Here is a 12,708-nt window from a genome sequence, read left to right on the forward strand (position 1 = left end):
ACTTGATTTGCCAACTCTTTTCATCATAGAGTCTGTTACACCTCTGTGTCTGAATTGCACAAGTTAATGTGCTTGTATGTGATGTATATAACATAATACAGTAGCCGACCGATTTTTCGTGCTCCAATAATTCGGACTTGAACAATATTTAGGACTTCATTCGAGAACCGTCATGTGCCCCGTAGGACCAATATTTTGGAATCTATGGTGTCGAAAAGCTGGATTTTACAGACCAGATTTTGTCGCAGCAGCACTATGGAGATAGTTTTTTGGCTGAAGGCCCATTTTTTTCGGCACGACATAGATGCGAGCAGGCATATATGTCGCAGACAACCGGTTTTGTGCGGTCATAAAAGCTAGGTGAAGCAGAGTCATTCGGACAGATTGGCTTGGCTCTCAGTTCATCATTGCCATTTGAGGCAGTGGCAGTAAGGGAATGCTTGTCGTAGTTCTTGCAGTAGCCTACAAAGAGCGCACAATCTGACTGAAAATGAACCTAATCACCATCCGCCACTGCACTTCGCCGCCGCTGCCGCCCATGCCGAAAAACGGGAGGGGAGGGGCGGGGGTTAGAGCTTTCATGGAGGCTTTCGTTCTACTCGCTTTTTTTTCGTAAGTTTCATCTTGTGGCCTTCGCTATCGTCATTCATTATGGAAACTGGATGTTATTGCTTTGCGCGGCTCTTGCGTTTTGTTCGCGGCTCATGGCATTACAGTATGCAGTGAAATGGCACAGACATGACGAAATTATGACTGGCTGAGATATTCTAACGTGTTTGTTCGTGGCATGAGCATGACCTGCAGTTGCGTTTACAGTATGCAGTGAAGTGGCATGGACATGACGAAATCATGACTGGCCGAGATATTCTAACGTGTTTGTTCGTGGCATGAGCATGACCTGCAGTTGCGTTACAGTATGCAGTGAAGTGGCATGGACATGACGAAATCATGACTGGCTAAGATATTCTAATGCGTTTGTTTGTGGCATGAGCATGACCTGCAGATGCGTTACATATGCAGTGAAGGGGCATGGACATGACGAAATCACGACTGGCTCATAATCCTTCCAGCCTGTAAACAAATAAGCCAGGAAGTCTTAATTTCCCTGTTTTACCATTTGATGGTATTTGCCGTATACAAGTGTGATGCTGGCATTCAGTTTGAAATTTTGCACCCTGATAAAGATACATGTTCATTTGGAAGTGCTGCCACCTTCTAGGACTTTCGAAAAGCGTAAAAAAAAGTTGCTTCTGATACCGTTCTGTGGTGGAAAAGAAAACGGCTATTGGTCTTCAATGTACCATGCTGTTTACAGGAATGTGGTTTCGGTTTCCGGGGTGCCGCTCTGTGCCGGCCCTCTCATTGGGCACCATGAACGTGACGTAGGCACGGGGTTGCGTCCTGAGGGCAGGGGTTGCGGGGCGCGGGGGAGTTGGGGTGCGGAGGCGACGAGTGCGGGTCACGGGTCACGCGTAACGGGGGCCAGCCGCAACGACAAGGTATGTGAGCGACCATTTCCGCTATTCCAAAGGCCTGTGCCGACGGACATTCGCGGGCCTTGTCGGGCTGGTTCCTTCCCTCATATCTGCCGTGTGGCCTCCGCTGCTGGACGGCCCGGCGACGGGGTTTTTCCCGCCGCACCAGTCCGCATTCTCCAACCGTTGTCGGGGCGCGCTGCCGCGGTGGTCCGTTGCGAGGAGGTGGACGCCTGGGAAGAGTTACTTAGGGGTGTATACCGCACAGTGCTTTTTGTACCGTAGCCCTCGGCGATTAAATGTCTGTATCGTGAGTGTCGCTGATTCCCTCGGTGTGAGAGTGCCCTAGCGCGGCGAGAGCAGACCGGACCCCTTTCAGCTCGGTGCTCGAACCCTGCGGTGGGTCTCCCTCTCCGCACGGCGTCGGGATACGCAGAGACCAACTTTTGGGCTGCACGCGAATGCCGAAAGGCGGAGGGATCTAATTAGACGCCCACATTTCTTGCGCCCAACGTGCTCTCCTCACATACTACACCGCCCCCGCCCTCTCTCGTCCCCGAGGGGGAACCCGTATCATTACTTTCACGGCGAACGGCAGACGAGCAAAGCGACCGCGAAGGGAGCTCTCTCTCTCCATCTATTCCCTCGACGCTCACGCTGGGAAGGGGCACTGCTTCCCCCTCCTGTCGCTCGTCCCCAGCAATAGCGGTGGCGAGCAGAGGGGCGCGCGAAAGCGCGTCTGCGACGACGTTGGTATTCCCTTTACGGTATTGCACCGAAAAGTCATAGTGTTGCACGAGAAGCGCCCAGCGCGCCAGCCGACCCACAGGTTCGCGAAGGCGCATGAGCCAGCTCAGTGCGCTGTGATCGGTCTGCACCACGAACCTCGTGCCGTCCAGATAGATATCGAACTTTCGAAGCGCAAACACGATCGCCAAGCACTCCTTTTCAGTGACAGAATAATTCTTCTCCGCGGGGAGTAAAGATCGGCTAGCAAAGGCCAGTGGATGCATGACGCCATCGAACTCCTGGAGGAGGACAGCCCCCAATCCCAAATCACTCGCGTCCGTCTGGACAACAAATTCTCTGGACAGGTCGGGCAACCTCAGCTGCGCCGTCTCGGCAATGGCGCGCGACAAGCCGCGGAACGCTTCCTCTTGTTCAGGGTCCCATTGCCACCCGACTGATTTTCCTAACAGCCTGCTCAGTGGCGCCTGGAGCCTGGCACACGACGGAATGAATGATCGATAAAAATTGACCATTCCCAGGAAGCGGCGAAGGTCACGCACGTCTTTGGGCCTGGGAAAATTTAGAATCGCTTGTATAGCCTGGTCTCGATTTTCTTATGATTATTTTGTTGTTGTTGTTGTTGTTGTTGTGCGTTGGTAGAGGGGATGGAACTGAGGCTGACAGTGGGGTCTCCTCACAATGCCCACTGTTTTTTTTTGCAGCGAACGGTCGGCTGGCTTTCCAGACCGACCAGGGTATTTAAGGAGAGAGGGATGTGGGATTACGCGGCGTCTGCAGGCGCAGCCTGTGCTGTCCCTGCGACACACGCGAACCCTCTTCCGTGGGGCGCGGCAGTACTTTGTCTCTACCCGGCTGCCCAGTGCGCTCTCCGGGGTGCCGCTCTGTGCCGGCCCTCTCATTGGGCACCATGAACGTGACGTAGGCACGGGGTTGCGTCCTGAGGGCAGGGGTTGCGGGGCGCGGGGGAGTTGGGATGCGGAGGCGACGAGCGCGGGTCACGGGTCACGCGTAACGGGGGCCAGCCGCAACGACAAGGTACGTGAGCGACCATTTCCGCTATTCCAAAGGCCTGTGCCGACGGACATTCGCGGGCCTTGTCGGGCTGGTTCCTTCCCTCATATCTGCCGTGTGGCCTCCGCTGCTGGACGGCCCGGCGACGGGGTTTTTCCCGTCGCACCAGTCCGCATTCTCCAACCGTTGTCGGGGCGCGCTGCCGTGGTGGTCCGTTGCGAGGAGGTGGACGCCTGGGAAGAGTTACTTAGGGGTGTATACCGCACAGTGCTTTTTGTACCGTAGCCCTCGGCGATTAAATGTCTGTATCGTGAGTGTCGCTGATTCCCTCGGTGTGAGAGTGCCCTAGCGCGGCGAGAGCAGACCGGACCCCTTTCAGCTCGGTGCTCGAACCCTGCGGTGGGTCTCCCTCTCCGCACGGCGTCGGGATACGCAGAGACCAACTTTAGGGCTGCACGCGAACGCCGAAAGGCGGAGGGATCTAATTAGACGCCCACAACGCGGTCTCTATGGGTCATTTGAGAGCTGATCTTTAGAGTATGACAGCTCATCTTCAGACAGCGAGTTCATTTGATTAGTTCCAGTTCTATTCATACTCTAAGAAATATTTAACATTTTAGAGCGCATCTTTTATGGGCCCATTCAGCTGTTGTGCCACGTTTGTCGATGTAACCGAGCAAAAGAAATTCGTGAGCCGCAAGCCTAAGCGAATTTCTCAGAAGAGAAAAAAGAGCCATGAGCTCTGCACCACTTGCTCTTTGGCTCATGAGAAAAAGAGTGCTTTGCTAGTGTGCATACATACATCCATGCAAGCATCTCAAATCCTTTGCCTCAGTATATCGCAGAAACACTTAATAGCTGTGCTCAAATTTCGCATTAGGGAGTATTGTAAAATCGTCCTTAGCATTTTTTGCACTTCTAATGACGCTGTAACTTGTAGCCACAATACTTCCTCAATTTTTTCTCCTTGCTTTCTGTGTCTGTACTCATTTTGTTTATTCAAAATCAGTAATAAGAAATTTGATTACCCAGGAAACTATTTTTTAAAGCATGCGACTGTCAAAGATTTATTTATTAATTTTAAGGTTGACTGACGTGATATCTAGCGTCAAAACACCTAAGGAAAACTAAATATTTAATTCTTAGAGTGAACAACCACAAATGTATGTGTCGGTCTTATATTGATTAAATTGACCAGAGCACATGCTAGATACGCCAAGTGACAGAAAACCTAGACTTTCCCTTTGGAAAAAAAAAAAAATAAATAAATAATGATAGTAATGGTAACCAGTTTTCTTCACAAGTTCAAACACAAGTAAATTTCACACTTCTCAAAGCATGCAGGGCTCCTTGAATGCTGCCTAGGAGATGGTAAGTATGCATCCTTTTAATGGTGCAGTGAGAGGTCCTTTTTCGGGACTTTTTACCAACTACTATCACAGCTTTATTTTCTAAACTCTCGTAAACTTGGGCTAGGTCAGAACATGTACAAAAGTGAGTTTTCACTTTATGGTTCAAATTAATTTGTTTTTCTAATGCACCTACACATTTGTGTCAGCCAGGCCGGAAAGGACCCTTAGTATGGTAAACTTTATGTTGCATCTCTATAGCTCTAAAATTTTCAGGAAGAGAGAATATCCTTTAATGCATTGTTATATGTGTCTGTGGGGCCACATAAGCAGGCTTAAGCATTTTGGAGTAGCTCAAGGAGCAGTAATGCCTTTTTGGAGCAGCTTGGTAGCATTAAGACAAGTTTTGAAGCATTTTAATTATGTTATGAAAAATGTCTTTAGGGTCTGATGCCTTTAGTGTTTGCAATGGTCACTTCCTGACCTACAAGGAATCACTTTTTCATCCCTTTTTATTCAATTCTAATGCTTTGCTAATCATGCACACATCTCTGACAAGACAAGACAAATGGCCAAAACGTTTTGCAAATGTCTAAATAAAACAGCTGACCTGAGCAACATTCGTGCACTTCATAGCTGAACACCAAGTCTGACTGAAAGCTTTTGCCTATTTTGACTTGAGAGGTACAAACGCGGCCATTTTAATGCACTCAAGCACCACCACTAATTTATGTTCACATAACAAGCAGCACATTTCCGCTGTCTATCTTGTGCATGTCCTTTTGATCCTGCGTCTGTGCTGATATATTCCTAGGCTCTGGTCAGTACCTTTTTTATTTGACTTCCTTCTGCCAGTGGCTTCTCATGTTTTCGCTTTGTTGACACTGGGGCATCCTCAATTTCAACACGTTGGCAATAGTTCCTGTATGGTTTTCCAGAGCCCTTGAGAAGGTTTTCCAGTGGTTGGCATCTTCGTGCCATCATCCCCATAATGCTTCAAGTATGCTTTTGTCTGACACAGGCCTGACATCCTTGTTATTGACAAAGGGGCGCAATGGTGCACTTGCTTGTTCTCGCAGCAAAAACATTAGGACACCTTGTGTAGTTCTTTTTAGCCAGACAAGTTTCGTAATGGCTCAATGTAGTTTATGCTGTTTTCTCTGCTCGCTTCTCTTGCCACCAGCGATATAGAAGGCTGGGAGGAGGTGCTATGCCACGTGCGCGGAACATTTTTGCTCAATTAATTCCCTCCTGTTGCTCATGGCTAGTTTGGAATTTGCTTGTGAACAAATATTTATTATGCTCCATTCTTCTCTAGCTTACAAAAATTTTATATGCATTAGGCCCAGCTTGATATGCTTTATACTTCTGCCACCATTACGCTACCATCGTTTCGACTATGGCGGCCCCATAGCACAGACATGCAGCTGAACATGCCTCTGGCTTGCTGTACTTCTCACGATAGCTTATTCCAACAGGATTGGATTGCATTAGTTCGAGCGCAGGTCTAAACGTCCCGTTTGGCAGCTGAATCGCATCGCCATTGGTCCCGTTGCCTGTGTAACTGAACAAAAGAGACTCGCGAGCCAAAGAGAATTTCTCAGAAGATGAGAAAGAAGAGCTGTGAGCTCCGCTTTCTGAGAAATCTGCTGAGGCTTGTGAGAAAAAATAGAGCGCTTTGTAACTGCACATAAATACAAGCATCTCTCAAATTCTCTGCTTCAGTATATCGCAAAAATGCTTAAACAGCTGCACTCAAATTTTGCTTTAGGGAGTATTGTAATCATTCTTAGAATTTTTGGGCGATACGATTGTTCACTGTACTGTAAAAACCCTTGTTTCGTTAGCTTTGAGTGTAAAATATTTAGGCAGCCAGTTAGAAATAATTTTGCTGCAGTATAGTGTTTGGAAACAGGATGGAGCAGGGAAAGCAATTTGGAGCAGAATGGAGCAGTACGGAGCAAATGGAGCAGCACTTTCACCCCTGCAGACTATGTGGCCCGCAGTCAGTTTCATTTATTTCATTCTATTACAGTTTGGCAATAAGTCTGTTGGCATAGTGAATTGGCAAGACTAGGCAGTAAGTTGCCTACCCACACTGCATTACTGGTGCGGACAAGGTCTTCTGTCGACCTTAACCACAGTAAAGCAAACATGCCTTATTGCTCTGCATAGTGCTGCAGACCAAAGCGTAGCATTGCTTTCTAGCCATCTGCTTGCATGTGCATTGCAGAATCTGCCTCCCACTCGGGACTGTGAAAGCCCACTCCATTAAGGTAGACAAAAGTCATGTATGCTTGTGTGCGCAGCCCCCATCTCTAGGTTCAACTGATAGATTGCACAAATGTCAGTGCAGCTAAAAGCTGTGTCAACCATAAGTACCTGTACGAAACGCTTTTTCATGCACCGCTTTCAGTAGAATAAGTTTTTGCATGTAAAAGTAAAGAGAGGATGGCTTTCTTCAAGTTAATCATTTTATGGCTGAGAAATGCAGTTCACTAGCGAGCAGAACAGAATAGCGACTGCATGTCCCCAGTGGTATCCAAACCCATGACTTCCATGTTACGCTCAAGAACTCTGAATTGCACATATGATGCAATGCAATGTGAGGGCTTTTCATTTAAAAGTAGAAAAAAAAAAAGAAAGTTATTTCCTCTCTTTGTTTGTCTGGCTTTGGAACTCTTGTGATTTTGGGGCAGCCATCAGTTTTTGTGTTATGGAGTGACAGCACCTTGACTCAGCTTTTGTTATTCCCTCTGAACTAGGATGGAGTCTTCTGAGGAGCCACCAAGTAAAAAGGACATTGACAGGGCCCTGACTGGAGAGGACAAGTGAGTAACTAACTGGCTTTAGTGTTGTAAAAACTCATGTTTTCTAGTCTGTAATGAGCATGTGGATAGATGGTTGGGCTCATGCTAGTAAGTGCCAAAAGGTGCATTGTGCACTGCACTGGGGGGTTGTTGTGGCTAGGGAGATGCTGCACTATAAATACAGGTATGAATCATCATAAGTGGTTTGTTCAGCTGATAGTAATGCTGCCTGGTGCAAGTATGCTGCTCAGCTCATATTTATTGTCTCTTCTAGATCTCTGAGGCCAGGGGAGAAAGGCTGGGTGGCAAGGGCACGTGTACCGATGCCATCCACCAAGGACTATGTGGTCCGGCCAAAGTGGAATTGCGACACGGAATTTGTCAAGGTATACAGCACTGTACTGGTCCGTTAGGATCGTAAAAGAAAAAGCTTGCTTAATTTCTATGTGGCATAAGTTGTCAATGAGTCTTTTGTGTAGGATCATTTCATATCAACTGTGCTATATATTGTGCTCAACCATCCCCCATTTCATTTAAAAAAAGTCATGGCGTTACCATCATGAACATTATCCCAGCTCATTTATGGCAAAAAACAAAAACTTTTCCTGCAGCTGGGATAGTGTTTGTCATGGTAGCACAATAGGCTGAGATTCTCCTTTAAAGAAATTGAATATAGTTGAGCGCAAAGTTGGATCAGTTAGTGTGGAGTGACCTTGTACTTTTCCCTTTGACTGCAAAACATCGTGCTTTGGTTTTTCATAAATACATATAATTTTGTTGTGCAATGTATATTTTTAGCTTATTTTTCTTTTGTGCCTTAGCATCCATGTGCTTTAGTATAAGCATCCTTTTTTTCTGCATCTGTCTTTTTGATACAGTATGGATAACAAAAATTAGATTTGCTGCCTTCTTTTCTGGATTCGGGCAATGCAATGCGCTGTCTTTTGTAGTGGTTATTTGTCAATATTTTTCAACAATTTTATAACCTGAAGTAATAAGGATATAGCTGGTAATAAAGACGAATTCTATAGCATCAATGAGAGAGTAGCCGGCATCGTAATTAAGCTAAATAAGTGGTATAAGCTGACGAGTGCAAGCATACACATCTACATGTAGTCATGATGACCAGGTAGTAGAACGCTTCTGTGAAGTAGAATCGGCAATGGGGAAAGTAAAAACACATTATACTGTACTGATGGGCGACTTTAATGCCAAGGTAGGTAGAAAGCAAGCTGAAGACCACGCAGTAGGCAACTACGGCATTGGATTAAGAAATAGCAGGGGGGAGTTACTAGTTGAGTTTGCTGAACGCAACAACTTGCGAATCATGAATACCTTCTTCAACAAACAGAAGAACCGGAAGTGGACTTGGAAAAGCCCTAACGGGGAGACTAAAAATGAAATGTGTTCTAGCCCCGGCATTATGCAGGACGTAGAGGTAATCAGAAAGGTGCAATGCAGTGACCACAGGATGGTAAGATCTTGAATTAATCTGGATTTGAAGAGGGAGCGGAACAGATTAGTGAGGAAGAAGTCCATCAACGAATTAGCGGTAATGAGAAAAGTAGAATTCAGGCTCTCGCTGCAGTATAGATACTCGGTGCTAACCGAGGAAGCCGACTTTGGCCTAGAAGCAGTGAACAGTAATTTCAGAGAGATCATTACTGAGTGCGCGGTGAAAGTAGACGGCAGAATTTTTAGAGGATACCGGCAAAAATGTCTAAGGAGACAAAAGATTTGATTAAGAAACGTCAAAGCATGAAAGCCTCCAACCCAACTGACCGGATAGAACTGGCAGAGGTATCAAAGCAAATCGATAGGCACAAGGCGGCCTATATAAGGAAATATAACATGGGGAAAATTGAGCATACTCTAAAGAGCAGTCATAGCCTGAAAGCGGTAAAGAGAAAATTAGGCATTAGGCAAAAATCAGATGTATGCACCGTGGGACAAGGCGGGCAATGTCATTCCTAACATGGACAAGATAAACAAGGTAGCCGAGGAGTTCTATACGGACCTTTGCAGTAGCCATACTAGTCAGGACAAGAATGAAATTGGCTGTAATGAGCAATCAGACGTTCTGCCAGTAACATAGGACAAGGTTAAGAAAGCCTTAGAAGCTATGAAGAGGGGGAAAGCAGCTGGGGAGGATCAGGTAAAGGATGGAGGGGATATCATGCTAGAAAACCTGCCCACCCTTTAATACGCAATGCCTGACAACATCGAAAGTACCAGAATCATGGAAGAACACTAGCATTATCTTAATTTATAAGAAAGGGGACGCTAAGGACTTGAAAAATTAGACCAATCAGCTTACTATCAATTACGTACGTGTTTACTAAGGTAATCGCTAATAGGATCAGGACAACCTTAGACTTAATCAACCAAAGGATCAAGCAGGATTTCAGAAAGGGTACTCTATCATTGATCATATCCACACTATAAACCAGGTGATAGAAAAGTGCTCTGAATATAACCAGCCCATATACATAGCATTCATTGACTACAAGAAAGCATTTTATTCAGTCGAAACCTCAGTGTTCGTGCAGGCATTGAGAGATCAGGGTGTAGGTGAGCCATATGTGAAAGTACTGAAAGATATCTATAGTGGCTGCACAGTAACCATAGTTCTGCATAAAGAAAGGGATAAGATTCCAATTAAGAAAGGTGTTAGGCAAAGAGACACGATCTTCCCAGTGCTATTTACAGCTTGCTTAGAGACTGTATTCAAAGACATGGAATGCGATTCGCTGATGACATTGCCTTGTTAAGTAACTCAGCGGACTAACTGCAACTAATGATAAGCAACTAATGATAAATGATCTAGACAGGAGAAGCAGGAAGGCAGGTCTAAAGATTAATATGCAGAAGACTAAGATAATGCTGAACAGCCTGGGAAAGGAACAGCAGTTTAAAATAGGTAGCAAAGCATTGGAAATGGTAAGTGAATGTGTCTACTTAGGACAGGTAGTGACAGCAGATCCGGACCACGAAAGGGAAATGGTGGAGCGCATTTGGAAGGTACTTAAACATTATGTAGCAACTTACCAGTGTATAACAGTTGCATCCTACCGGTAATGACTTATGGAGCTGAAACATGGAGTTTAAAGAAAAGGGTTCTACTTAATTGAGTACAACGTAGAGGGCCATGAAACAGAAAATGGTAGGTGTAACGTTAAGAGATGGGAAGCGTGCAGAGTGGATCAGAGAAATAACTCTTTACTGATATTGTATTTGAAATTAAGAAATGGGCATGGGCAGGACATGTAGTTTGAAGAAGGGTAACCGATGGTCTCTAAGAGTAACCGATTGGATTCTGAGGGAAGGTAAGCATAGCAGGGGGTGGCAGAAAATTAGATGGGTGGATGAGATTGAAGTGGATGCAGCTAGCACACTACTGCGTTAATTTGAATAAAATGGAAGAGGCTTTCACCTGCAGTGGGCATAGTCCGGCTGATGATTTCTTTCAAGTAGCTGATGGGTGTTGGTCCACCATTGGCTTTAAAGTTTTTATTGGTTTTATTTATTGCAGAACACCAAGAAGACAGTAACAAGGCTTGACAAGCACATGCGGCAATTGCAGGAGCGGAAAAAGAAGACCAAGATGCAGAGAGCCGTTACCATCAGTATAGAGGGCAGACACATGTCCCTCTGATAGTACACTGAACTGCTGGATCCTTCCTTTTGCTACATTTTTTTTTTGGTTGGAGCTGCAATTTATTGTGCGTTAGAATCAGATATGTAAAAAATTAAAATTCCATGTCCACTCGGCTGTTTTTACCTAATTGTTTAGAGGTGTGTTATCAGATGAAACACACTTTAAATTTTATTAATGCCTACAGTCTGAAAAAATACACTGGGCAAGCTAAGCCCTGGCTTAGCTTGTGGCTTAATTGTAGTGAAAGCTGCGGGTTAGCTGTAGTAGTAATGCTCAGGTATAGCTGTTTAGCTGTGTGGTTTGACTTTTCCTGTTGCTGCTGTTGCAACCCATCCATGCCAAGTTGTGAGGGGAAATGACTTGCCAAGCATGTAGCTGTTGCTACCTCCGCTTCTTGTTGCTTTGACATCATACCAGCTGCCATCAAACGGGCTTCAGCTGCTTTGCTGAATCTTGTCTTTGAGACCCCTCTGGAAATTGTCGGAGAAAGAGCTTTTGCTGTAAAAAAATAGCAACAAAGGCCCATGACTTGCAGGTAGGAGTTTGTGTATGATGCTTTGAACAGTGCATCTCCCTTTGTTTTTGATCTTCTCATTCTTCTTTTATTCTTTTTCTTGAGACATTCTGTCACTGCTTAAGGTTTTCAGATGCCTGCATACGCTGCACATTTATTCTTCAGAAAGGTCATGCTATGACAAATGTAGAATAAATGTGAAGCTTTTATACCTTCCCAGGGTCCCTTCAAATGGCCCATGAAAAACTATTAAATCTAGAAAACATGCATGAGAAACAGGCAACCCGTCAGTTCCTTCTGCAATGCAAATGTTTTTAAGCTAAACTTCTTCAGCACTGAACATCGGCGATTGAAAATGATGCTCCTCCTCTCCCCCCTGAACTCTGCGCACGCCGGCGTACAAGGAAAGTCGCAACGGCGATCCGTCCCGCCCGCGTCACTTGGTAGCGTCCAATGAATGGGCGCACCTAGCAGGTCTTGTTGACGTCATCGGGCTAACCATTTATGAGCGGTCGCCGGGAGCACTTTTTGAAAATTATAAATTGTAGGCTGCCCGCAGAACTTTTACATTTGACTAGAGTACTCACAAAGACCACAGCTTTATGGATTCCTTGCATTGCAATACTAACGAAAGTACTGGACTGCACACGGGCCTTTGTTTTACTTCCAAACACGGTTGCCACGAGGCACGTGCGATGGGAGCTGCTGCGAAACCAATTTCTGATAGTCCAGAAAGAAACAATTTTCTTAACTTCTTTGCCCGATGGAAAGGTCTATGAATGTAAAGCCCTTTGATCCTGAAAGTAATTACTCCAGTTTGCTCCTACACTGCATGCTCTGTAGGTCAGACGCTCTGGCCGGTCCTTCGCACGTAGTCCATGATTTGCGTAGCTCGCGGGCATTGAGGCACCCTAGATTTGCGCTGCTCACAGCACACAGGCGCTCCGGCCAGCAGCGCAGCAGCGACACACAGCCATGCAGCTGGTCGGCAAATGCAAGAAAATCAATGAAATCTACCAGCCAGATGAGTAGAGTCATCATCACTCAGGAAAGTGCCGATTAAATAAAGGCAGGCGAGGAGGAGGAAATGCACCTGGGGATCAACGCTGCGATGGCAGTTTACAAAATGTCGAGGGCTTTA

General features: G+C 45.9%; 1 protein-coding gene across 2 annotated transcripts in view; it reads left to right on the forward strand.

Annotated features, from left to right (window-relative positions):
- LOC146198414 (protein IWS1 homolog A) overlaps nt 1-11,799 on the forward strand; it is a 38,832-nt gene extending 27,033 nt beyond the window's left edge. For both annotated transcript variants that reach the window (XM_084593923.1, XM_084593924.1), the window contains exons 11-13: nt 7,351-7,416; nt 7,670-7,781; nt 10,928-11,799. In XM_084593923.1, the coding sequence (XP_084450049.1) occupies nt 7,351-7,416; nt 7,670-7,781; nt 10,928-11,050 (301 nt within the window). In that variant the 3' untranslated portion in view covers nt 11,051-11,799. The remainder of the gene's footprint in view (nt 1-7,350; nt 7,417-7,669; nt 7,782-10,927) is intronic.
- Nucleotides 11,800-12,708: the final 909 nt, after the last annotated feature.

This window comes from Amblyomma maculatum, chromosome 2 (genome assembly GCF_055883805.1).
Source record: "Amblyomma maculatum isolate TAMU_Amacu chromosome 2, ASM5588380v1, whole genome shotgun sequence".
Classification (NCBI taxonomy): Eukaryota; Metazoa; Arthropoda; class Arachnida; order Ixodida; family Ixodidae; genus Amblyomma; species Amblyomma maculatum.